The sequence below is a fragment of the Neomonachus schauinslandi genome, chromosome 7, assembly GCF_002201575.2.
Source record: "Neomonachus schauinslandi chromosome 7, ASM220157v2, whole genome shotgun sequence".
NCBI classification, from domain to species: Eukaryota; Metazoa; Chordata; class Mammalia; order Carnivora; family Phocidae; genus Neomonachus; species Neomonachus schauinslandi.
The window spans coordinates 70,953,295-70,980,066 of NC_058409.1; the positions used below are offsets into that span (position 1 = coordinate 70,953,295).

General features: G+C 36.6%; 2 protein-coding genes, 1 long non-coding RNA gene and 2 pseudogenes across 3 annotated transcripts in view; 3 read left to right on the forward strand and 2 right to left on the reverse strand.

Moving 5' to 3' along the window:
* Window positions 1-18,017, reverse strand: part of TTC37 (tetratricopeptide repeat domain 37) — an 80,319-nt gene extending 62,302 nt beyond the window's left edge. The window contains exons 1-9 of the mRNA XM_044916665.1: window positions 17,941-18,017; window positions 14,763-14,853; window positions 12,773-12,916; window positions 11,463-11,554; window positions 10,956-11,031; window positions 10,265-10,405; window positions 7,947-8,045; window positions 7,731-7,839; window positions 771-911 (exon numbers count right to left, since the gene is read on the reverse strand). Of these exons, the coding sequence (XP_044772600.1) occupies window positions 771-911; window positions 7,731-7,839; window positions 7,947-8,045; window positions 10,265-10,405; window positions 10,956-11,031; window positions 11,463-11,554; window positions 12,773-12,916; window positions 14,763-14,852 (892 nt within the window). The 5' untranslated portion in view covers window position 14,853; window positions 17,941-18,017. The remainder of the gene's footprint in view (window positions 1-770; window positions 912-7,730; window positions 7,840-7,946; window positions 8,046-10,264; window positions 10,406-10,955; window positions 11,032-11,462; window positions 11,555-12,772; window positions 12,917-14,762; window positions 14,854-17,940) is intronic.
* LOC110590906 lies at window positions 16,154-17,114 on the forward strand (annotated as a pseudogene).
* Window positions 18,018-18,036: 19 nt separating the features above from the next.
* On the reverse strand, window positions 18,037-25,901 carry LOC110590901. The gene is made up of 3 exons (XR_002480990.1): window positions 25,853-25,901; window positions 20,033-20,099; window positions 18,037-18,096 (listed from the first exon to the last, which is right to left on the reverse strand). It is a non-coding gene; the product is annotated as an uncharacterized LOC110590901 (long non-coding RNA).
* On the forward strand, window positions 20,935-21,330 carry LOC110590893 (annotated as a pseudogene).
* A 240-nt stretch (window positions 25,902-26,141) lies between the features above and the next one.
* The window catches only part of ARSK (arylsulfatase family member K), a 43,030-nt gene continuing 42,399 nt past the window's right edge, over window positions 26,142-26,772 (forward strand). The window contains exon 1 of the mRNA XM_021697513.2: window positions 26,142-26,291. Within this exon, the coding sequence (XP_021553188.2) occupies window positions 26,154-26,291 (138 nt within the window). The 5' untranslated portion in view covers window positions 26,142-26,153. The remainder of the gene's footprint in view (window positions 26,292-26,772) is intronic.

Here is a 26,772-nt window from a genome sequence, read left to right on the forward strand (position 1 = left end):
ATTGAGTATGTTAGCTAGGATGTAAGGAGGAATTATTCAGATTAGAGGGCTGAAAGTTATGAGCAGAAGAGAAGGGAAGGGACAAAATGAGAAGGGAAGGAATGTGTTTTGTTTCACACAACCAGCAGAGCCTACCCAGGAACCTGCTAGGATAGCCTCTTGCATGAGCCAGTCTGAGCCACTTTGGAGCTCAGGGCCTATATCAAAGCCCATCTAAGTGATCCTGAAGTTACTGTAAGCTCATTATAATACTAAGATTTATTGCTATGGATGGGGTTTTCGGCCATTTTTGGAACGTACATTGTATGCACTAGCATGCTGACATGCTAGGCATCTGTAGCTCAACCAAAGTGCCTAATTAATAGCATATGGATTCATTATATTAGAAAATGAAGCATGGGAGCAGGAAAGGGCAAGAAATCAGACTCGGGAGGGTTGCATACCTTGTGAAGGAGTTTCCATGTTATCCTAAGGGCAGCCGAAAACCCATGGAAGGTTTTAAGCAGAGGAAGAGATATGTATATATTAAGTTTCTTAATGCATACACCAGCTCTCTACCCCTGCCCCCTAATACACTGAATAGAAGTTTCCTGTCCTAACCCCACAAGGAGACACTGCCTTACGGGCTATTTCCCTGTCTTCTTACTTGTGACAAATGTTGTTTCAACACTTTCTTGGGTTGTGTTCAATTTAATGCACCCCAAGCAGTGATACCCCTGAGTCTGGTTACAACTATACCTCATGTTACATGCTCTACACTGTACACTTACCTTCTGTTAGGTTCCTAACAGCATCTTCATACTTTTTGTCTTGTAATGCTTTAATGCCTAAACCAATGAAGCCTGGACCACTTTTGGAATCCATTTCCACTAGTCTGCAACAATACTGCTGTCCTTCATCAGTAAGACTGCCTGGAATTAAAAAGAAAAGTTATTAGCATACATACTCCAAATTTCCAAATGCCAAAACATATATACTTCAAGCTCAAATGCTGTCTTACACATTCTCCACCATATCCTGACTCCAGGAATTCAAAACTTAAATAGACCAACAATACCAAAAAATATTAACATATCATTTAAAAAATTACGCTTCTTCATCTTCTTAAGTATCGGAAGTAGAAACTACTTTACCCACTGCAGTATGGGGGTAAACTGAACCTGAAGTCATACTCAAGGGTTTCAAACAAGAAACCTACTCCTACTTGCTACTACACTAAGACACACAGCCTCCCGCTTGCCAGCTCTCCTTTTCCTATTCCACAGTAACTTCACTAATCTCTCTCCTTGGGCAACCATGTGCTGCTAGAGATGTGGCAGCCAGGATGCCAAATCGAGTGGATTCTTCCAGAATCCTATGACCAAAAGACAGACTATTTGTCAAGATACTATACAAAAACTTAGTCACATTTTTCTTAGTTTTACAAGTTCAGCAGTACATTTCTATCTTCTTTCAAAAACTTTCTTTTCCTATATAAGTTAATGGTTAAACCTATGTAACAGTCATCCAATGCCTACATTTGTTCCAAATTTATTTTGTTTAGTTTAGAAAACACTATTTATTGTGTTATATTTCCATTTTTTCCAACCTCCATCTCAGGATTTCCATTCCCAGAAAAGCATAAAAACAAGCAGAAAATATTTCTGCTTTGAGAATAAACTGTGAAGAGTCCTCAGCATTTTAATAAATTGCTTAATCATATAAGAAAATTCTTAAAAACCAACACTACAACTTGAAGCAATAAGTATGGGGAACAAATAAAAATAATTTGTTTGAGGGATGCCTGGGTGGCTCAGTCGGTTAAGCATCTGCCTTTGGCTCAGGTCATGATCCCAGGGTACTGGGATCGAGTCCCATGTCAGGCTCTTTGCTCAGCGGGGAGTCTGCTTCTCCCTCTGCCTGCCACTCCCTCTGCTTGTGCTCTATCTCTCTCCCCCTCTCTCTTTCCCTGACAAATAAATAAAAATCTTTGAAAAAAATAATAATTTGTTTGAAAAAGCAGTCTGATGCTTTACTATCTATGTAAAACATATGCCCCCAGACCACATGTGGAGCCACTCTTTCAGTCTCAGATGTCGAAGATAAACTCCTTGCATGTTACCATTTATTTTATATATTTCAAATTTTTCAAAACCATATACACACCAGTGCATAATCCATGATATTATACATTGATTTAGAAGTCCAAGTTAGTACCAAAAATTCAAAAAATTCTTAACGGCTAAAGAATTAAAACTTCAATACTGTTTGGTGAGATACGAAAACAAAGTGAAAGAAATACTACTTTTTTAGTTATCCAGTACAAAAGACCTGAGCCAGCTATTATTATCCTTCTAGACATGAATTTCCTTCTGTCAACCTATTCTCATTATGGCTTCCATAAATGTAATTTCCAAAAGCAGACGTGCCTAATTTCATACACCTTCCTCCTCCCAAGCAAACCAGTGGGGTTTTTTTCCTCCCCTTTTCAACCAGTGGTATTATCTAAACTAGACATCAGAATCACCTGGAGAATGCTAACCCCCCACTCTCAAAGTTTCTGATTTCAATGTTAGACCTGAAAGCTGGCACTTCTAGTAAGTTCTCAGGTATACTGATGCTACAAGTTCAGAGACCACACTTAAGAACCACAGGCCTATAGTATTTACCAACACCATATACCACCTTTATTGTTAGTCTTATATATATACTGCAGTTGCTACCTCTGTAGCTAAATAGTAACTTCTGGAAGGTAGGAACTAGCATGGTATCCTGTACACATTAGGCATCCATTAAATACTATAATGATCCTTTAAGAATACCATTATGAATTAAAAAGGCTTAGTCTGTTAATAAGTAATGGCTGAGAATTACTATGGAAAATTAAAAATCTTCACCATTCTAAAAAAGAAAATAAAACGGCTATTAAAATTTTACCTTCAATTTCTAGCCATCTGAGTTAACTATCTTACTCCATAGAAACGTAATTCATGAGAGTACCTTGGCTACATAAACTGCCCTTATTATAAAAAACACACCTATGATGGAAAGAAAAGCCAATCATGCATCATCCCAATGACTATCCATATGCACGGTACCTAAAAACGTACACAGGTAAACAAAATGTGGGTAGGTAGATGAAAACTGTTTGTAAAAGGCTAAGATGAACATGAAAAACTTCTAAATAAGATAAATCTTCCTTAATATCTGGGAGCACGGGGCGCCTGGGTGGCTCAGTTGGTTAAGCGACTGCCTTCGGCTCAGGTCATGATCCTGGAGTCCCGGGATCGAGTCCCACATCGGGCTCCCTGCTTGGCAGGGAGTCTGCTTCTCCCTCTGACCCTCCCCCTCTCATGCTCTCTCTCTCTCATTCTCGCTCTCAAATAAATAAATAAAATCTTTAAAAAAAAAAAAATCTGGGAGCACAATTACAGAAACCAAGAGATTTGGGGAGACTATGTTCTAGCCCTTGGGAAACATACTCTCTACGTATGACTAAGAACAAATGACACTTAGAGGAATCTTCTCTGGTGTTCCCAAAAACTGTCAACAGTAGTAACAACATCACTGATGCTTTGTAGAGACAAGGGATATTCCAAAGCTTCAGCTCTCAATCCTCTTCTCCATACTAACTCTTGCTGAGAATACTAGCTAAATAATATGTGGAGGATAGAAACAGAGAGGAAATACACTTGATTTCTTTTTGAATAGAAAATCATTTCTTTAACTTATCTGCTCTTTTTAACATTTAAAAGAGTCTAAGATTCCAGGCTTAACAACTTTAAAACAAGTTTGACAATATTATTTTTATTTCTCAATAAGGCAAGCTAGACTTGGGGCTGATGAATGCTAAATCTCTAAGAATAAAAGGCATTCTGAAAAGATTCAGGGTAGATGCCAAGTCATACCTATAAGAATTGTTTCCTAAAGTTTACCACAAAAAAAAAAGGTGATTTTTAAAAATAACTAATTGCTGACATCACAAAGAAATTGATCACTACTATAGAATTTTTCTTTTAAATAAACCTAGCTTGGGGAAAAAAAACCAAAAAGGCATATATTCATTTCTTTATTTTCATCCAGATTTTCTAATATTTCCAGAGCACAAAATCTTAAGCTCTTTCATGTTTGAATTTGAAGAACCAAGCTTTCTTATCCTCCCCCATTTCAACTATAAAGCAAAATAAAATAAACCGAAAAGGTCATTTAGCATGAAATAACATTTCATCAGCTGACAACTGTGAAAGCTATTCACTACTTGTTATGTGAAGCTTTATAAACTGAGTCATTTTGAAAATGAATCTTCAAGTCTCAACATGCAAAGGAGGACAAAGGAGAATGAAATACATTTGTCCCCAGTGGAAGAGAACCCAGTGATTAACTGCTGTGAAGTAGCAAATTCCGCAGATACTAAAGCACGCTGGAGGAGGATAGGTCAGCTTTTAAATACCTAACAGTTTCAGAAGTTCTTCATACACAGAAAGTTTGGTTTAGAGGAGCAATGAAAAGAAAACAAGAAATCATTAAGCACAGCTTCCTACTGTCTGGCATTAACTATTAAACTTTTACCCCTAGAATAATGCTTTACCTTAGAAAGTACCTAAGCCTGAATGGCTCCATCCCACAGATTCTCACAACCAATGATTCTACAGAGAAAAAACTCTTCCTTGGTGTACCATGTATGTAAATATCCACCTACCCACTCCCCTTTACCAGGAAAATAAGCCTTTCCTTCTTTAAATTCTGCAAAATAACCTCTCCAGGAATGATTTTTTTTCATATAAACCAACACATTCTCCAATCATTCAGCATAACCACTTGCTATCTCTTTATTCTAGAACACTTTGTCAAATACTGAATTTATGTGCATAACTCTATAGACTTTGTTGATTTAATTTCTTCTATAATTTTGTAGTTTTTTTTTTTTAATATAGGGGCCATGCTTATTTCACAAATCCACGTTATAGGCATACATGTGCTTATTGAGAAAGCATTCAATCAGTCCTCAAAAAGAAATTTCAAGTATCCTCTTGTGTCATTTGGCATGTGACAAGGTCAAGAATGAGGGAATAGTACAAATCATTAATAGCCGAAAGAAAATAGAGAAAAAAAGGGTGAACACCAGCCACCGGTTTCTCAATAGCAATTGTAATAGCAGAAAAAGGATGGAGGAATGGGTACCAGAGACCAATTACAAAATCAGCCCATTTATCTTGGAAATGTATTAGGATTCATGTTAAAATTTAAAGAAACTAGGTGAATTCTGGAACTGTTCCCTGTCAGTGGGGGGAAAAAAAACCCACAAAAATTCACAAGCATGCTCCTCATATTGAAAGTCTCCTACTATGTCTCATCCTCCTTGACCTCAAAGCAAAGTTCACAATGTTAACTAGCCCTCTCTTCCTGAACCTCTCGTCCCAGGCAACACTACCGCAATTCTTCTCCTACTCCTCTAAAAGTTACCAACCCCTTTGCATGCTTCCTCCTCCTCTCCTTAAACATAGTCAGCCAAATCCCTGGATTGTTTCTTTTAATATCTGCTAACCATTTCTTCCTACTCTTTTCCCATCATTGAAATCTAAGTTTCAATGCAATCACTTTGGTTAGGAAAGATAGCCCTAAATAAAAACCTCCTAATCATAAAGTTAGTTGCTCAATCTGTCAGTACAGATGTCCTTTCTGAAATGTTCTTTCTTCCCTTCTCTGTTGCTTCACATCAGGTTCCACCAACTTTCTGTTGGACCTCTCTGCTTCTCTGTTTTCTACTTTTCTCTTTCCCTCCCTTTCTCTTCAAGCCAGCCAGCACCACCCAAGACATAGTTTTCAGCTTTTTGCTCTTTAGTCATCCTCTGAAGTCATCCACTCCACTTCACTTTGGTGATTTCCAAACCTTATGTCTAGCCTTAGTATTGATCTCTCATCTGCAAGCCCGATGGGCATTTCCCTTTAAATGTCCATTAACCTCTCCTCTCCACAACTCAACTTTCTTACAGATGATCATTCCACATTAGGCCAACTTTTCAAGAGAGCTAAAATTATTTTCTCCCTCCCTTTACAGCTTAACAAATCTATTTTTTTTCATTCATTTGTTACTTTTTATTCCCACTATCATAGTCCCAGTTCATTCATTCTCAAGATCATTTAGTCTACCCAATCTAGTCTACCTTCTATACAATCTATCCCACATATCATATTAGTTTGACTTTATACTTCATAAATTGATTCACTACAACATGTACTACAACATTTCTTCTCTCACATTAGTGAAAAGTACTCTTACAAGTCTATCTCTGACTCAATTAAAGCAAAGGGGATCCACTTACTTCTCACCAAAAAAATACAACACTTAAGGTAATAGTTCTGAATTTTAATTCAGACATGGCGGGGAGGAGGGGCGAGTATAAGTAGGACTTAGAAGGGAAAGTTAAAGTGGGGAGAGCCAAGACAGATGCAATGATACTCTTTCAAAAGGCATTTTCCCTCAGTTACCTCTATCACTAGTTTTCAACAATTTTTCTATAATGACACCTGTGATGGTCATTCACATACAAAGCATTCCCAGGTGTATACTCATTTAGCAAAAAAATGAAAACAATTAAATTAGTAAAACTATGCAAACTTTATAATCACTGACACACTGGTGATGGTACTGTTATTTCTAATTCAGTGACTGATTTCTGTGAACTTTGCTCATCAGCTGAATACAGGCACAGACAGGAGTAATGGTTAAATTATGTAAAAATCAATTCAGCACAGATACTGACAAAGAGGACAGAGGCTGGTGTGAAAACCCATTGGGTCAACCTCCTGTAAATTGACTGAACACCAGCCCTGGGCACGAGACATCCACAGGCATGGGTTCCAGCAACTTCCAGCATGCTGGCTGTCATCAGCTCTCTCTCCCCCCCACCAAGAAAGGAAACAATGAAGAGCACAAGGGGCGCCTGGGTGGCTCAGTCGTTAAACATCTGCCTTCGGCTCAGGTCATGATCCCAGGGTCCTGGGATCGAGCCCCGAATTGGGCTCCCTGCTCAGCGGGAAGCCTGCTTCTCCCTCTCCCACTCCCCTTGCTTGTGTTCCCTCTCTCGCTGTCTCTCTCTGTCAAATAAATAAATAAAAATCTCTAAAAAAAAAAAAAAAAGAAGAGCACGAGGCATAAGCTAAGACATACTCTCTGACTTGAATCTGCTCTATTTCATTAAAAAAGGAGATCATTCACAAGCTTCATTACTTTATAGTATTATAGCATCTATAACCAGTACTTGTGAACTAAAACATCAGCTCTGAGAATGTATGACATTCATAGCCCTAGGCAATATAGTCCAACCTACTCAACCAAAATCTCTTAGTTATTCCTTCCACTAGAGCAAATAAAACCATTTTAGTATTCCTAAAAATTGCAACCTACCTCCATACTTCTGCTCATGCCATCTAGAGTACTTTTCACCTCCTCCTATTTATCGGATGTCTATGGAAAATTTAAGACTCATTTCAATTCTCACCTTCCAAAAGACTTCATTGATCAACAGTGAACTCAGTAGTTCATAATTCCTCTGTATCATTATACTCTCCTACATTTATTAGCCTCTTCATGTGCACAAAGACAACGCACTGTACTTCTTTTACATCCAGAAATATTCAAACAATACCTTACACAGGGTAAGCACTGAAACAATTTTTGATTGATAGCAGCAACACTCCCACATGTTCATACACTTCTAGAACACACAATATAATAGGGAAGAAATTACCTGATTCAATTAAATGCAAACAAAGCACTTCTAGTGGATATTGTACAGTGGGATAGATGTTTATCATTCCTTCACAGGCCTTCTTCAATCTAGCAGTCTCATGAGGAAACTTGAAAATATAAAAGTAAAATAAACTAAGTAATAGTAAAATATGCTTGTGAATACTTTCCTAATTAGAATATAAAAGTCACATAGAGATTTTAAAAATCAACTTACTTTGGATAAACAGTGAATGAAATGTCTATAAAGTACTTGGTGATCCTCACTAGGAATCTTATCTGATAAGTCCAGTGCATTCTCAAAAGCAGTTAAAAGCTGAAACAAACAAAAAAGCTATCATCTTTAGCATACTGAAATGACAAATGTAATAAACAGTTGAAGGTATAAGACTCACTTATACAATATACCACCTCAACTAACGAACTGCAAATGTATTTTATTGTCTCATATTTTCCTATATTGTCTGGCCCTGACAATTTCAAAGAGGAAAAAAATGTCTATGCAAGTTTTAGAATAGGTCTAACTCCAACTGGCCAGGAGACTGCACTGAACTATTGAGGGATAAATATAAATTAGCATCATGAATTTAACAAAACATTCTTGTAAGTGCTTGCTGTTCCCTATAAAGTAGTCAACTGGAGAGGTATAGTCTTATTTATATACCAGTGTAACTGCAACTATTCAGATCATTTTTAAAACATCTCTACTGAAATCACCAGTATGTTCCTTGGAATATTTTCAATGGTTACAAATCTTCAATCTTAAATAAATTTGTAAAGTTATACTTATGTCAAAAGAAAACCAGAAATATGACTGAAGTATAATAAAATCACTTCTTATCCAGTATTACTAAATGACTTTGAAGAAAATTCTGAAAGAAGCTTTCTAAATATGTTTTGAGCAAGAACAATACTAGAATCCAAATCAAGCACTTTAAAGGATACCATTCATATAGTTATATAAGTTCTACCTTTTTTTTTTAAATGAATTTCCATGACCTTATTTTTTTATTTTTTAAAGTAGGCTCCACGCCCAGTGGGACTTGAACTCATGACCCTGATATCAAGACCTTAGCTGAGATCAAAAGTCGTATGTTTAAATGATTGAGCCACCCACGAGCCCCTCCATGACTTTAAAAATGAAAAAGTCTCAATACTGTTCACTACCTCCAAATTTCTTTGTAAAAGTATGGTATAAAGTCTACATAAATAGGGAAAATTTTGCTCCTCTGATAAAGTTAATAATCTTGCAAAAAGGGAAGCCTAACATACCGTTTAGCACAAGGGGTTTCAAAAAAAAAAGTAATGCAATTAATCCATTTGGAAAACAGGTGATACATTTTTTCCGAACACACTTAAATAAGCAAAATTATCATTAGAATTCAAGATGAAAATAACCCCACCACAAAATCCTATTATCCTATTTAACAGTTAAACATCAGTTCTTAAAATGATGACAAGCATAATTAGCTCTCTTTCATGGAGGAGCATAGTACAGATAATTCAAAAAAAACCATTTACTTATTTTGGTATTTGGTGTATGTTTGATATTTTGGTAACCTATAGTTTTTCAAGGAAAGCAATGAAGCCATAATATGAAGATATGATTTAAGAGAAGTTCACAGATCACCTAATTTTGTCATTGCTCAATTTTTTCCCACAACTAAATCTATACACAGATAAGCCAACACACAAACAAATGCAAATTATATTCTTCTATTTTTATCTCCAGCATTTAGGACACTGCCTGATATATATAAAAGATTCTATATAAAATAAATATTTTCTGAAAAAAGGATTAAGGATTAAATGAACAAACATACAAAGAAATGAACTTCTCATCCTATATTCAGTCTATAATTGCTTACATTTAAAAAGTCCATTCAAATTTCACAAGTATACACTGATGGCTATGTACAATAATAAGAAATTAAGTTTACTTTTCAACTTACAAATATAAAAAAGTAGAATGGAGATATTTTCCAATTACAGTTCAAAATCAATGGACTGTTTTAGTCTTTTTAAAAATTCTTTTCAATTACTTCAAAATCTATAAACTAAAATGGAATACTTCTAGATATAAGTACCCTATATACTTTAAACAAAATACTGAGTTGCTAAACCTCAAAGTAATTTAGTACTCTTACTTCACAAACATAAAGAAACACACTTTTAAACAACCTTAAGTAAGTACAACTTCATAGAAATTACAGCAGTTTTGTGAAAGCCAATTTCACAATTTCTTTTTCACGGTGATTAAAAAACGGATTTACTGTGGATTCTTATGAACACAAGGAAGTAAACTGTGATACCCTGAATACCAAGTCCACTCTGTCCAGACTTAATACGAGACTGCAGGCCAGGAATTTTGACTGTATCAGCAAGAACCTCTCTGAATTTAAAATTGAACACTTATAAAATATCAATTTTGACATATGGTACTTTCCTATATTACACCATTATGTTTCCATCTGCTAAATTCAATTAAATGATTAATCTTCATGACACAAACTGTAGGGAATAAAGGGTCAGTACCAATTGCTGGGTCTCATTATTTTGATCCTCAGTACTCTCGGCCAGCAACTGAGTCAATTTCCTCCATAGCTGATGAAGCTCGTGGTTGTCTGCACCTTCCTCCTGCCGTGTCTTTATCAATTTGTGCCATGTTCTGGCCACCTAGCAAGAAGGAGATTTAAATGTTTTTTAATTAATCTTAAATATCAAAAATGCCAATTAAAAATATAAAATCTACAAATAAAAATATTTTTCATTTGCTAGTACATAAAAATAGCAAAAGCACAGAACTCTACCTATTATGAATTCCCCAAGAAATAGGTGACTGGGCAAATCCACACAGCCCCTATATTAGAAGTACAACTAAGATACCAGAGTGGAAACAGGAATAATGGCTACATATCCCAATCCTTGTAACTCATAGCATCAGCTATGGATGCACCACAAATGCATCACTAAATTCTACAGACGATGCTTTTACTTATTTTATTTATCCCTGCCCAGTTGCAAAAAGGTTTGGAAGTTAGAATAACTAAAACTTGAATTTTAATTTAGTTTCAAAACACTGTTATTTGTAATATCTCTCTATATTCTTTTAACATCATACTACATATTAATTTTTTTTTAATTTTCCCTTAAGCTAAATGAAAGCTTTCTTCTAATAATGCCTTTAGTAAAAGAAGTCTACTACCCCAGCAAATCATTAACCAACCTCTACGTGTTTCTTTTCTTGGCAATATAGATCCACAAGTTTCTTACAGACATCGCACCACTTCTGTTTGTCAACACTTAGAATAAAAAATTAAAAAAAAAAAGGATTTTGAATCTGATTAATGAAAACAACCAAAGGCTTAAGATACTAAAATTAAAATATCCCAATAATACTACTGTCAGGTACTATTTTAAATTAGAACATATCCTCTTTAATACCACAGGAAAATTTTATAAAATAAGCCTCTCATTAAAAAAGAAAAGGTTTAAGAAATATCTTCCATTATATTAACTGAAAATTTTATCAAAATTCCCAAATTAGTCAATCCTCTTACTAATAGTGTTTTGATTCTGTTTCAATCACAATCAAAAGATTCTGTAACAATGGTATGAAAGAAAAATACTTCTCAATTCCCAGTAAATGTTTGGAGTACTTCTATGTAAGTTTTAATCAGTTTATTTGAATTAAAGCTTTAAAGACACTGGCCTTTCCCCATACAATGATTACCTTTCATAAAGATCCAGGAGCTTCTGGTAAACACCAGGTAAGTCATCCTTAGCATTTATGTGATTACATTTCTCATACAAGCTTGCTAACCCCTAAAATAGGAAACAGTAGAGATTATTCTGCTCTCACATTCATTTTACTAAATAAAGTGACAATCTATAAAGATTATTTATGATAAAGAAAATTGTAATTTACAAATAAAATAATATGTCTGGGATTTGCCTCCAAATAATTAGGGGTAGGAGAAAGTAGATGAAAGTAGAGATGAAAAAATACTGGCCATGAGTGGATTTTTATTGAAGCTAGGTGATAGCCAAAGGAGCTCATTATACCATTCTCTTTACTTCTGAAAATATATTTGAAGTGGGCATCTAGGTGGCTCAGTCGGTTAAGCGTACAACTCTTGATTTCAGCTCAGGTCATGATCTTAAGATCTTGGGATCAAGCCCTGAGTCAAGCTCCGTGCACAGCACGGAGTCTGCCTGAGAATTCTCTTTCCCTCTCCCTCTGCCCCTCCCCACTCGTGCACGCTGCATGTGTACAGGTACTCTCTCTAATCTTAACTCTTAAGACATTACTATATGACACTACTTTTATATGGTCAAAATAAAAAAATCCAAGTAATTTGTGGAACCTGTCATCTTTGCTTCAAAGAAAGATCAGGTATCTTAAATCAATCAATACATACTGAAAGCAGGCATCTCTCTAAGTGTGTTACCAGATACCCCCTCTCACGTTCTTGTTCACATAAATGTGATACAAACAGGTTCATGTTCTCCCAAGCCTACTGCCTACTATTAATCAGTTTCTAAGATGTGATTGAGATATGAAACAAACTTATTAAATATGAAAAAGTTGGAGAAGCCAACAAAAAACATGAAGAACATAAAGTAAGGAAAAAGAATTTCACTTGTACTCAAATATATAGATTTGCAAATTTTTTTATTTTACCTTTAGAAAACAGATTAATAACCATTTCTTTTCCCCTGAATAAGCATAAAGAATATCCTTGATAAGTCTTTCATATGCACACATAATTAAATTAGAGATTTATATAATCATATTTCAATTCCAATCCTCACCTTTGGAAATAATCCATTGGGTTGGATATCAAATAATGTTAAATAGCAGCATTGGCATTTTTTTTTTAACTAACATTCAGGTTTAGAAGACCAATAAATTTAAAATTTTTTTCTTCTGTGAGGTAAATAAAGGTTTAAATGCTTTTTTAAAAAGCTGCTACCTATATTTTAAAAAATGGGGCAAAAAATTCTTTACCATTAATATAGGAAAAAAAAATTTCTACATACCTGCCAAGCCAGTAATTGGTCTGGTTCTAGTTCAGCAGCTTTCTTATAGGCACCCTGGGCCTGATCAGGTTGTTCTAACTCCGCTGCAGCAACACCAATAAAAACCCAGGCATTATAGTTATTTTTCTCTTGTTTTAACACTGTCTGATTAAAAAAAAATTAAAAAGAACGGGTCATTAAATTTTGGAAGCTAATGAACAAACAACAACTAAAAGACTGTCGACTTGAGTGTCAGGAAATCTGGATCTACCACTAACTGGGTGATCTTAAGAAAGCCACTTAACCTCTCTGGTCTTCGGTTTCCTCAAGGACAGAAGGAGCTGGAGTGGATCAGTAATTGTAAAGAGTCTAAAACATGAGGCATATTTTTTAAAAGCTGTCCAAGCAATGCTGATGCCTCCATCAAATGCCTCCCCATGCTCCTTGAAAATACTATGTACAAAAAGAAGACTAAGACTATTCATACCACCCAACCATCTTGCCTGCCTCCACTCCACACTGCCACCAGTCAACTCACAAAACTGTTTTCCATATCGTTTCACCCTAACCAATGCCCATATTTTCCTTCACTATGATAATATTTCCCACCACCAGATAGATTTTTTCATCGAAATAACAGGGTAGGAAAGTAGACTGACCCCAATGTGACTATACCAAATGTGTTCAAAAATAAATAGTGGCAATGAATGTTTAAATACCACCTGTCAACAAGAATAAAAATTATATGTAGAGCTATTGCTTTCAGAAAGAACAGCTATTTGCTAAAGTAAAAGTTTGAAACAGAAAACAAAGATGTTCTAGCGACAGAAAACAAAACTAGTAGCTACAATGAAATTAGCTCTTAAGATTTTACATATTCTAGAGAAAATAAGAATAATTCCATGAGTTGAGACAGATTATTGTGTTTATATGCATCCACATGACACTTCCAGCAATCTCCCACCATTCTATAGCACAAATTCCATTCTATCCAACAATGCTGTCTCCCAAAAAACTAACAACAAGGTAACTACTAAAGCTGACAATTCTTTAACCTCTAATATGTCCAGTTAGTTGACCCCCCCTTTATTCTACTATCGCTCCACTTCTCAATTCTCATCCCTCCTTTCCCAGCTTAGACTCCACTGACCCATGACTGTCGTCTCTCCCTGGCAAAAATCCTCAACTCCTTTGCCTCTCTTCCCCATCATCGTTCTCAACATCCATACTTGAACCCCAGCATGCCCATTTCTAAGCTTGAGAAGCTGGGCATGAAGAGAGAAACTACACAACTCAGTTCAGTGATTTCACTTCAATAACATGAAACTTCAAATGGACATTCATTAGGGCCTGGCAATCCCTTCAATCCTCACTAGTAAGTTAAATAACAACTACTTCATACCTTCTTTCATCTCAAATCTCCTACACAGCTCTTCTTCCACTCTCAGCTTATACTTTACTAAGAAAATATCAGAGGGGAACATTCCTCTCTTCCTACCCCCAAACCTACAAATCTGGCAGTATATGGATTTACACCTATCTTTCCCCCTGCTAAGATGGAAAACGTATCAAAGACCCCTCTCTCGAGCTCAGGATCCCATCCTCTCTTACTCCTACACTACACTCTCTCTCCTGCACATTCAGTTTCTCCCTCTGGACAGGTACATTCCCCTCATTACCTTACAGAGGAGATTTAGAATCTTGAGTCTCCCATTCACAAACCAAACAGAATTACACTGTCAACATACCATTAAAGAATGAAAACTTATGATACAGTAGTGCTCCATAATACAACCCATCAAAAGATACCTAAGAGATACTCAGGTTTTGAGAGTGTGACTTTGAGTATGGCCAATGTAGTTTATCCTAGCACAATCACTCTAATGGTCTACTAAACAACTGAACCACGTTTGTTACGTTTAGACAATAAATGATACACATATTACAAATCCATAATGCTTGTAAATAGGTAACATACTTTTACTGTGGAATAAAAAAATATATCAGTTACCTTACAATGTTTCAAAGCTTCTTTGTATTCTTTGTTTCTGATTGCATCTCTAGCACTTTTTAGAGCAGTCTTTACTTCCTTGCTGGACATTCTGTGGAAAATAAAAAGCCTGTGTGAACCTACAATAATACCAACAAACTTAACTATCTGAAAAACGCACATGTAATGCCTTTTATCTGGAACAATCTTTCCACTCTTAAGGTCCCTATAGTGTATTCTCTCACCTCTTCAGATTTTTACTCAAATGTCACTTGCTCAGTGAAACCTTGGCTGGCCACACTACTTAAAATTTCAACCCTTCCTCCCCTCACACCCAACCACACAATATTCCCTTAACCCCCTCCCTAACATTTAGCATCTTATACACTATATATTTTACTTATTTTATTTATTATCTGTTCCCTAAACCCACTAGCATGTAAGTGCCATGTAGGCAGGGATTTTTGTCTGTGGTTGTTGTGAACTGTTCTATGGCCAGTACCTAGTATCTGACAAATTGTATACATTAATAAATATTTGTTGAAAGTCAGCTGTATTTGAGTTATACTCATTCTTCATATAGTAGACTAAAACACAGATGATCTAATGGACCAGGACCCAAAACACATTATCAATCTCAATCCAATTCTACAGTAAGAAGTTTTAGTAGAATAAGCACAAATCACAAAGTAAAAACACTAACACGAATTAACTGCAGTAATTTTGATCTAAGAGCATAAGAAAGCATTCTGTTTTAATGCTGGTTTCTATAAAATATAAATCAGGATACTAACTTTCTTCACAGTAAGGGTCACTGTCGAGATACAGCAATACAGTAGTCTTTGAAGAGAAATAAATGCAATGTTTACACTTAAATGAAGGTGATGAATATGCTACAGGATGATGCACTAATTTCAACCATAAAGATACTTCAGTTGGTAGACAAACTATTCCTCCATTTAAATTTAAGCTATGTTAATTTAATTTTAAATAAACTAACATATCTTAAGGTTTTACAACTTATTCTGATTTACCAGTAAACAACTTATTCTGATTTACTAGTAAATAGGTCAAATTCAATCACAACTCAATGCTGAAAAAAAGAAACACCTGTATTTTTTGACAATTCTAATCTCGTCAGGAAACAAAGCTGGGTAAATAGTAATCCATTATAGACTGCAGATGTTCATGGCAGCAAAATGAATCAAGAAGATGGCTTGCTGACACGGTGTACTGACATCCTTTATACCCAAAGAGGCTGAGGTACAAGTGCAGATCAAAGAAGTTTAAGAAAGCAGGGAAATAGCGCCAGGCTTGGCCCGCTGGCTGACCATCGCCAGCTGCCCAGTGGCCCCGGCAGCCTGGGACCCCGCGGAGGCTGAATAGGCCACAGACCCACTGGAGGGGCTAAGATGGATCTTGTACTCAATGCTGCAGATTATTATTTTTTTACACCGTACTTCTATCCAGCCTCATTGTCTGAGGATGACATCTTCCGACAATTAGTCTCCTGACTGTAACAAAGCTTGGTGCTTATATCCTTTCTTCTTTGCAACACTGAGCTATTATTTTGTCTATGATCATTCATTAATGAAGCATCCACAATTTTTAAAGAATCAAGTCTATAGAGAGATTACGTTTACTGTCCAGTCATTGCCATGGATTAGTATTCCCACTGTGTCAGTGTTCCTGCTGGAGTTGAGAGGTTACAGCAAATAATATGATGACGTAGGAGAGTTTCCCAGTGGCTGGGTTTGCCTCTTTGTTAGTATACAGTCCTTCCTCTTTTTCACTGACATGCTGATCTACTGGATTCACAGAGGCCTTCATCATAGACTTGTGTATAAGTGCATACACAAACCTCATCATCTCTGGAAGATTCCTACTCCATTTGCAAGTCATGCTTTTGACCCTGTGGATGGCTTCCTTCAGAGTCTACCTTACCATATATACCCTTTTACCATCCCATTACACAAGGTGGTCTACTTAAGTTTGTACATCTTGGTCAATATCTGGACGATTTCCATTCATGATGGTGATTTCCGTGTTCCCCACATCTTAAGGCCATTTATTAATGGCTCAGCCCATCATACAGACCACCACATGTTCTTTGACTATAACTATGGACAGTATTTCACCTTGTGGGATAGAATTGGAGGCTCGTTCAAAAATCCTTCCTCCTTTGAAGGGAAGGGACCACTTAGTTATGTGAAGAAGATGACAGAAGACAAGTGCAACAGCCATGCAGAAAATGGTTGTAAAAATGAAAAATTATTCAGTGGGGAGTTTACAAAGACTGAGTAGATTGTTGCCCTATTATTAAATATTATGAAATATTTTTAATAAGGAAAAATAATCTACATACATACAACCAAGAAACATAGCAAGCAAATGGTATTTGAGAGTCTGCATTATGGGTACTGCTGAGGAATGATCGTGATGTAGATCGAGGAAGGAATGCTGTGAACACCGAGATTTTCACCTCATGTTTACCATACTAGGTATTGGTCTCAAGGACAAGTCGTGTCTCTGTAGCCAACATATCTGTAACTTGTATAGCCTCAACAACAGTTTTTATAAGGATAGAGAATAAATTATTGAGGGGACTAGGTTATGTCCTTTTGCCTTAATCCACCCATATTCATTAAGAAAAATACATTGTGCTTGATAATACCAAGACTAAGCATCATAACAAAGAAATACTAATATAAACATGGCTCCTTGTCTCAGGAATGGTTAAGTCTTCCATGTTGGTATGATAATGACTACCTGTAGTATTTTGTTCAAGTGGATACATCAGTGTGAAAAAAAAAATCTGATATAACGTATTAGTGGCCAAGTAAATGACCTAATTAATAGCAGGTGTAATAAGATTATCATCTTCCTACACATAGGAAGCTTATTCTCTGGGGACATTGTCAAATATTACATTTTACTGATGAAAAAATAAACTAGAATTTTAAAAAATAAATAAATAAATAAAAGAAAGCAGGGAAATAAAACAAAACAAAAAAACAAGCCTTCTGACTCAAAGAATGTTAGATTCAAAATAATATGAAAATTGACATAAAAATCAATTTATTTGCAGCTACAATGATTCCTTAAATAGGCAGAAAAGTAACTTTTTGCCTAGTTACATTAATTATACAATTAAACCTGCACAGTTCATATGCTCTTATTTTAGCAATAGTTCTCTCACCTGAAATTATCTTGGTATAAATTTATAGGTGCAAACTTCAGGATTTTTTTTTTTTGTAGCCTACAAACTTTGACTGGAACAGGCAACAAATTTCAGCGATGATTTCACATTAAATTTTCTCACACCAAAATTATCTTGGGTGGATAAATCTGCAGACTAAAAAGAAGAGAAATGAGTGATGATTAACAACTAATCTGGACCAATAAAGAGGGATAAAAAGAGACATCCAAGGGGAAAAAATTAAGTTAAAAAAGAACAAAAACAATTCCAAGATAAGACCAAGCAAAAACAAAGAGAAGAATTCAACTTTGCGAAGAGAAAGATCACCATCTCTTCTATCGCCTAGCATTTGAGTGGAAGCACATTCAAACAAGGCAGAACCAGACACCACCAACCCTACATGCAACCCCCAAGCCATACACTGCATAGGACATAAAAGCAATAGAAAAGAAGCCTCCTGCTCTAAAGAATATAATCTAAACCAAACCTAAGACATATGAGTAATTAAAGAATCAAACGCTGAACTAAGGATAATGAATACAACTGCAAGAGGAGTTTAAAGAAGGAAGGAAGTGTGGTGTGAAGTAATGAAGGGATACCAAAAGAAGACAGGATTTAAGAATGGAGGGAAGAAGGACAACTGTTCCAGTCAGAAGTAACTGCATCGGCTAAGTCAGAGAAATAGGAATGAACGTGGCATGCGTAGGACACAATGAGAAAAGTGGGCTCAGTGGAGCAGAAGGGACTTGCTGAAGAACAGAAGAAAATGAGGTTCACTGGATAAACTAGAACACTAGACTACGGAAGACCTTAAAAATCAGACACACAGACAAGTGTAGACTTAAATATAGCAGCAAAAACAGAGCTGTTAAATGCCTCTACATAAGGTATTTTTAAAGACCACATTAGACAAACTCCATTCTTCCCTTGGCAACCAACTAATGTTCAACACCCTTCCATATCCCTGTATGTCTCCATATGTAATGACAATTACCCTTACTGCAGTGGGATCTTCTATTCTTCTCTTCCTATTCCTTTTTCTTTTTTTTATTAATTTTTAAATTTCATTTTATCATGTTATGTTAATCTTCCTATTCGTTCTTCATTTGATTTGGCATTTAGCATAATATGCTAGCACTGAGGCCCTCTCTCTTCACCTAACATTTACACAGTGAGAAATATACAGATACAGATATAGACAATATAGATAGATATAGATCAGTTTTAGGGGATTAACTAATTTTTGAAAAGACAAAATAATCTGCCCCTTTCTAGCCCTAAAAACTTCTCCTATTTTTGGGAGATGGAGTAGAGAAGAGAGAGGCTCATTCATTCATTTTCTAAACAAAGCTTTCCTAAGTACTAACCTACTAGGTATCATCAAACTCACTTCCTTTCATAGAGCAAAAACGAATGAAGAAAAATGATAAACCTCTATTTGGGACACTTCCTTCTATTCCAAGTATTTCCAACATTTCAAAGAAAAATCTAGCTCTTTTACAAGTGTCTTTAATATTCTTCCACAGCCCCACCCACTTTCCCTTGATAATCTCTCCTATTTTTTTTCTTCTCAATTTCAAGTCATACTCATTCAATAAGAGCATTCATTTCGCAGACTTTCAACTCAGTGAAAGGGTTTCTACTACCAAACTAAAAGGGTTTTTATTCAACATATCAAGCATAAAAAGTAGCAACAACTGCACTTAAAAAAAGTTAGAAAGTGACACACATTCCAAAATGATAAATCTCAAAAATAACAAATGTAGGTGGATGAATTACTATGTCCTACACACCCCAGCTAAAGCTACAGAACCTCAAGCTACATTCCGTTGTGCAGATACGGAGACTCCACAAAGCAAACGTAACAACAATAATAAATAATAACAATAATGACAATAGAAGTTAACTACAGAAAGCAAAATACGGTACTTTTAAATCTAATAACAAAGTCTAAAGGTGTTTTTTGATGACCTATAGTCTGGCAATAACAACCTACACTATCACATCCTTCTTCTGAAATGAATCGGTAAAAACAATGACTAAGTAAAAACAGACTCCAATTACCTTATTATTTAGCATTCTAGACACTTACCTTTTACCTACTATCTTCTATCTTCTTTTTGAATTGAATTTCAGATTGTTCCTTAACCATTATCCATCTAAATTAAGTAAAGTATGAGACAGTTAACATAAAAAGCATGATAAACAGCCCAAATGTTTAATTTTCACAATTCATAATTTAAAACACAAGAAATAATTAGGTACAATTTTCATCTTTTCTTCTTTCCCAAAATTTCTGAATTGGTCTGTGTTCCCAGAGCCTCAGGCGATAAAAGGAACTTCCATAAACAGAAAAATTCTCAAAAAACATTCCAGAAACTCAAAATACATGAACTTCAGTATAAAAAACTGAGCCAAAAAAAGGTATCAACTATGTCTATGTACTTTGTTTTGAATTGAGGACAATCAACAGTACTTACTTACTCCCTATTTGCAGCCTAACTATACTAAAGTGAACCTGTTTTAAGCCATAAAAAGAATTATAAATATGTAAAATGTTGCCCACATCATGTAACTAATTTAAAATCTAATGAAAATAGAGAAAACTTTCTTTAAATGTCAAAACCCCAGCTAAATAACCATCTGAAATATTAACACAAATTCTCCATGATATAATCCTAAGTATCTTTTGATGGGATCTCTGAAATAAATTCCGTCAAACAAAATTAATCTAGAATGCTTCATGGAAAGAATGGAAGTGATTTCAAAAAACTGAATTAAAAAAACAGCAATGCTACCTTAAACTAGGAAATGAACAAAATTTAGGTGAAGCAGGTGGGGATGAACAAAAAAGAGAAAGTAAGCTTACTGGACTGAAACATGACTGGCAATATACTTAAAATAGAATGGTTAGTTCCATAGAAAAGGGTCTTACTGTTAAGAAAATAAGTATTGTGGCCTCCTGTCTTCTTTCCACCATCTTTCCATGCTGCCGTAATGGTGCACATGAATGTCCTGGCAGATGTTCTCAAGAGCATTAACAATGCCGAAAAGAGAGCCAAACACCAGGTTCTTACTATGCCATGCTCCAAAGTCATCATCCAGTTTCTAACTGTGATGATGAAGCATGGTTACACTGGCAAATTTGAAATCACTGATGATCACAGAGCTGGAAAAATTGTTGTGAACCTCACAGGCAGGTCAAACAAGCGTGGAGTGATTAGCCCTAGATTTGATGTACAACTCAAAGATCTGTAAAAATGGCAGAATAATCTGCTCCTATCCTGCCAGATCGGTTTCACTGTGCTGACAACCTCGGTTGGCATCATGGACCACAAAGGAGCAAGACGAAAATACACAGGAGGGAAAATCCTGGGCTTCTTTTTCTAGGGATTAATACATACGTGCAAATAAAATGCCTCAATGGAAAAACAAGTACTGTGATCCAAACAATGTTTAAAAAAGTAAAATAAAAGTTAAAACAAGAAGGATAATGAGGGAAGGTAAAACAAAAGTAAAAACCTGACTCTATCCATTACACTAATTTTTTTAAGCCCCAAACCAACCTGATTGTAATTACTTAGTCACTTCAACTCTGTTCTTAGAAAACACCCCAAGTTTTGTCAGGCCCTTCATTCTGCCATACCCACCCGCCAAGCCAAAACTTAACCTTGTTCAGAATATGCTTAGGATGCAGATACATCTGGGTTCAAGTACAATCTGAACTTGGACATCTTACTTCACCACTCCAAGCCTATTTCCTCATTGATAAAGTGAGGATTACGTCACTTACTTGATATTTGCATAAATGGAGTGCCTGAACAAACATAAGACACAGTTGACCCTCAAACAACATGGGCTTGGAGTCCACTTATACATGGATTTTTTTCAATAAATGTATTTTCTGTACTGTCAATGTACTGTAAATGTATTTTCCCTTCCTTAGGATTTTCTTTCTTTCTTTTTTTTTTTTAAGATTTTATTTATTTACTTGTCAGAGAGAGAGGCAGTGCATGGGAAGACAAGCAGGGGGAGCTGCAGCAGAGGGAGAAGCAAGCTCCCCACTCAGCAAGGAGCCCAATGTGGATGCGGGGCTCGATCCCAGGACCCTGGGATCATGACCTAAGCCGAAGGCAGACGCTTAACCGACTGAGCCACCCAGGCATCCCTCCTTAGGATTTTCTTAATAACCTTTTCTTTTCTCTAGCTTACTTTATTGTAAGAATACAGTATATAATACATATAACATAGAAAATAATGTGTTAACTTTATGTTATCTGTAAGGCTTCTGGTCAACAGTGGGCTATTAGTAGTTAAGTTTTTTTTTTTTTTTAAAGATTTTATTTATTTATTTGGGAGAGAGAGAGTGAGAGACAGAGAGCATGAGAGGGGGGAGGGTCAGAGGGAGAAGCAGACTCCCTACCGAGCAGGGAGCCCGATGCGGGACTCGATCCCGGGACTCCGGGACCATGACCCCAGCCGAAGGCAGCCGCTTAACCAACTGAGCCACCCAGGCGCCCAGTAGTTAAGTTTTTGAGGAGTAAAAGTTTCATGTGGATTTTTGGCTGTGTCGGCACCCCTAACTTCCACATTGTTCAAGGGTCAACTGTATATTAGTTCTATTCTCCTTATCTACTGCCACCCTCTCAATCAACTTCACTTTTTTTCCTATTCCTAATTCACATGGTTACTACAAACTTTCTCTACATATTTAAAATCCCCAATCCCTCATTCTTTGATCTCTCAAGTAGTAACCTTCTTGCCAATGTTCTTCAAAAGATGGCTATTATCAAATACAAGTATCCTCTTTGAATTATGTGAATACTAGTCCAGAGTAAATCCTGCAAAAGAGACCACTCCATCCTCTGAATCACTGAAACATTAGTTGAGCTATTCACTCAAACTTAATCGATATTTTTTACCATTGCTATATTGATATGCTCTGTTTCCCAGGTTAATAAAATCCGAAACAAAAGTATTATATCTTTGGCGTTCCTTACATATTGAACACCTATTGAGTAATATGTACTCAATAAATGGCTGATTGTCCAGCTCCCAAAGCCTACTCTAAACATTTAGTTTCCCCACTGCCAAAAGGAAGTAATTCTCAGTTTGCTAAAATGAGAAAGAATCTTTTTTTGTGTATCAGCTCACATAACTTTTTGCACCACCTCCCAATACTTTCCACTTTACATCTTTGCTTCTCTCATTCAGCCTGTTCACACTGCTTCTATCTACTCAAACGGTACATGTAAATTGAAGGCCAAATTCAAGCATCAAGCATAAAGCCTTCTCAGATGAATCTCACTACTCTGAACTTCTAACATTTTTAATCTAAACCAACATTTCCAAAAAGTATTCCAAGAATAGTAACATGCTTAAAACTATTAACACACCGTCTAGTAATTTTGTGAATGCTACACATTATATATCTCACTTTTTTTAAAAGTCATTCTAAATATATATTAGCACATTAAAGACTCTGAAAAGTCCTAAAGACCCAAAGATAGTTTAACCTAACATTTCTAAAACTTACATTACTATGGAACATTTATTTTAATGAACAGCAATTAACATTTTGAAGCACATTAGCATTCTCCAAAGTATAATTTGGGATATTCTGGGTTTTGTTTTTGTATGTTTGGAAATTAACTATATTTTTGATGTCTCTTATACTGTTATTAAATCTACAGGGGTGTGAGTGTGTTTGTTTCCCAGAAGTAAACTGGAAGTTCCTTAGGAGCAAAGACTACTTCTATTATTCTCTTTTATTTCCTACAGTGTCTAGTACATTGTAGATAATCAACAAATATTCACAGAATCACAGATGGTAAATACTGAATTTATTCCACATAGTCACTAACTTCACACTTAACCTCCTTTTCCTAAGGCAGAATTTAGTGCTGCGGGTATACTGGACGTTAAAAGAACTACAAAGAATCAAAATCTATACCAAGACCTTTCAATTGAAAACCTTTCTAAACTGCAGTTAAGTATTTCACAAAAGCAAGCAATCTCTAACATACAAATCTTTAACTGATGATTTAAACATACATGTAATAGATCACCTACCCTCAATGCAAAACATACATAGGCATGAACACCCCTCAAAAGTAACTTTTCAGATAGTTACTGATTAGCAAAAACGCTTTATGCCCAGAAAAGAGTGACCAAAATAATGAAGAAACCTGCAATTATATAACTAGCTGAAGGAAATTGGGAAGTCCTTGGCAAAAAAAAAAAAAAAAAAGGGGGAGAAAGAGGCGAAAAGGGTTGCTGAAAAGGATTACTTGCATAAAAATGAAGAGAAACGGACCAAAGAACGATTAAAAGTAGAGGAAGGCTGACTTCAGCTCAAAATAAGAACTGTTAATCAGACATGGCAAATGTGGAATGGGCTACTCATAGGAAGTACATTCCCATCACTAGAGATAAAAAAGCACAGACTGGACAATTCACTTGGCAGGAATGTTGGGAGAAATTGAATGTCAGATGGGTAGTAGGACTAGAAGCCCCTTAGATTCTTCCAGTGCTATGTCTCTGGGGCCCTAAAATATCCATCTTGCTCCAACTCACTGCAGCACCTGCTCCCACTGACACTGCCAAGGGGAAAGAGGAAAAAAAGATGTGTTCCTGTCATTCTGACTGGGAACTCAGAATACATGCCTTGTGAAAACAAAGCCAGAGAGAGTAAACACAGTTCACAGAAATAGTACCACACTACAGATAAAGTTAGGTATATTTTTTACAAATCTAAAAGTCAGTCAACAATGTTTCTGTGGTGAAATGCTTTCCACACTCCAAATTAACTCAAAACAAATTTTTGAAACATAACCTGATCATGACGCCGCTTACCTATATTATCTCCCATGCTATAAGGCTGCAGTTTCACGTATGTTAGCTTTGTTTCCCTAGAGTTTAAGTTCCTTGCAGACAGGAACTATTGTTCATATATTTGAACGCTCACAAAGAGCTTTAGCATGCTTCTTGATTAAGAATTTGTCTACACTAATAGAGTTTAAGCTCATCAGAATGTCATGAAATGTTATGATTAACTAGGGACAGAGGACTGTAGTGAGGGTAGACTACTAAAGTTCAAATCCTGCTCAGACTGGCTCCCTGTGTAATCTTGGGTAAATCATTTAACCTGTCCAAGTCTCAGTTTTCCTATCTGCAAAATGGTCAAACTAAGGATTACAGAAAATATTAAAACTGAGTTGATTTTATGTTAGGTACTGCAACTCCTCCTTTTCCTGTCAAAATATTCATACGACAAACGTGATAAACAAGTTATATATCTGAAATTATGATAATGAAATGAGAATTTGGCTCTGGGGCAGAAATTGGCTTCTTCCAGAATTCTCCAAAGTAATTCAACAGTCAAGTGAGATCAGTGATTTTTCTGCAGCAAAACAATGATATTTTGAACCTGTCAATTAATCGAACTCCTCACACAGCTCAGTTATTTCTTCCTTTAAGAGGCTGTTCGGTTTCTCTCCTTTGCACTCTGAAGGCAAGCTGCACCTAAGCTCTTCCCCATCTAGAACATGAAACTGACTGACTAGGCCCTGTTCCTCACGCCACCGGAGCATGATAAATCCTTACTGCACTGGCAGTAAGATGAGGCAGGCTAGAAATTTCTTTGGGGGAATATATTCAAGGAGCCCCACGAATCCACATCGCACCTGAGACAGTCCAGCCAGAGGCCCCACAAAGAACCGCCCAATCTAACTTAAGTGACAGACGCGCTGCCACCTCATCATTGCCCAGTTCATGGTCCTGTCTAATACTCGCCCATGCTTGCGCGGTACAAAATAACCAGCGCTGGCCCCTGACCCTTTCTCTCTATAGGTATCATTTCAATCGCGTATTGGCTCCAACTTCTGCAAAAGCGACAGCGACCCTAACCCACCTGGGACAGATGCTTCTCCTCCAAACGCCAAGGCTAGAAGCCGAGTGCATGCGCATTCCCCAGGCATCGTTCACGTGACTGGAAGTGACTGAAGTTTTAGTTCGCTCGGTATTTGCTTAAAAGGTCTAAAGGGGAATTCCCCCTTTGCGCATGTGCCTACGCCCATCCTGCTGGGAATTGTAGTTCTGTGGGTAAAGCGCTAGGAGAAAACTAAACTGTGTGGTCCCCGCCCTCTTTCCAGAGGCGTTCCTAGAGGAAGGCGGCGGGCCGATCGCCCAGCGTTTCTGAACCGCTCTCTGCAATGGTGCTGCTGTGGGTGTCGGTTGTCGCAGTCTCGGCGCTGGCAGCACCAGACCCCGGGGCAGGTGGGCAGAGGCGAGGAGCTGCTCGGGTTTGGCCCGCTGCACCCAATGTGGTGCTAGTCGTGAGCGACTCCTTCGTAAGTAACCGAGAGGCAAGAGAGTGGGCGTCCCGCTCCAGAGTAGCGACCCGCCCCCAGCTTTTCCTGTGCCGCAGGCTTTTGGGAGCAGAATCTGAGAGCCCCATATACACCCCGTACATATAAAACAATCGAGTAAATAAAATGTATCTGATAGCACCTTTGCATTTTTTTTAATGCTGGGCTCGACCCACTAATTTTATCACTACTAACGCACTTTCAGTCCGTACCCCCGTTTGAGTCTATTGTGGGGAAAAATAACATTCTGCATCTCCATAAAAGCGTGTTAAGCTTCCCAGTGGTTATTTCCCACTTCAAGTTTACAGGAATTCATGTTTGGGTGAGAAGTGAAGAAAGTTTAACATTTTTATTACCCACGTATCTGATAATCCTGTTAGTGCTGATTTAAGTGCGTTAGTTGATGTAATTTGATCCACTCCCCCATGTTCCAAGGAAATTGTGTGGGTATGTTGTTGTTTAA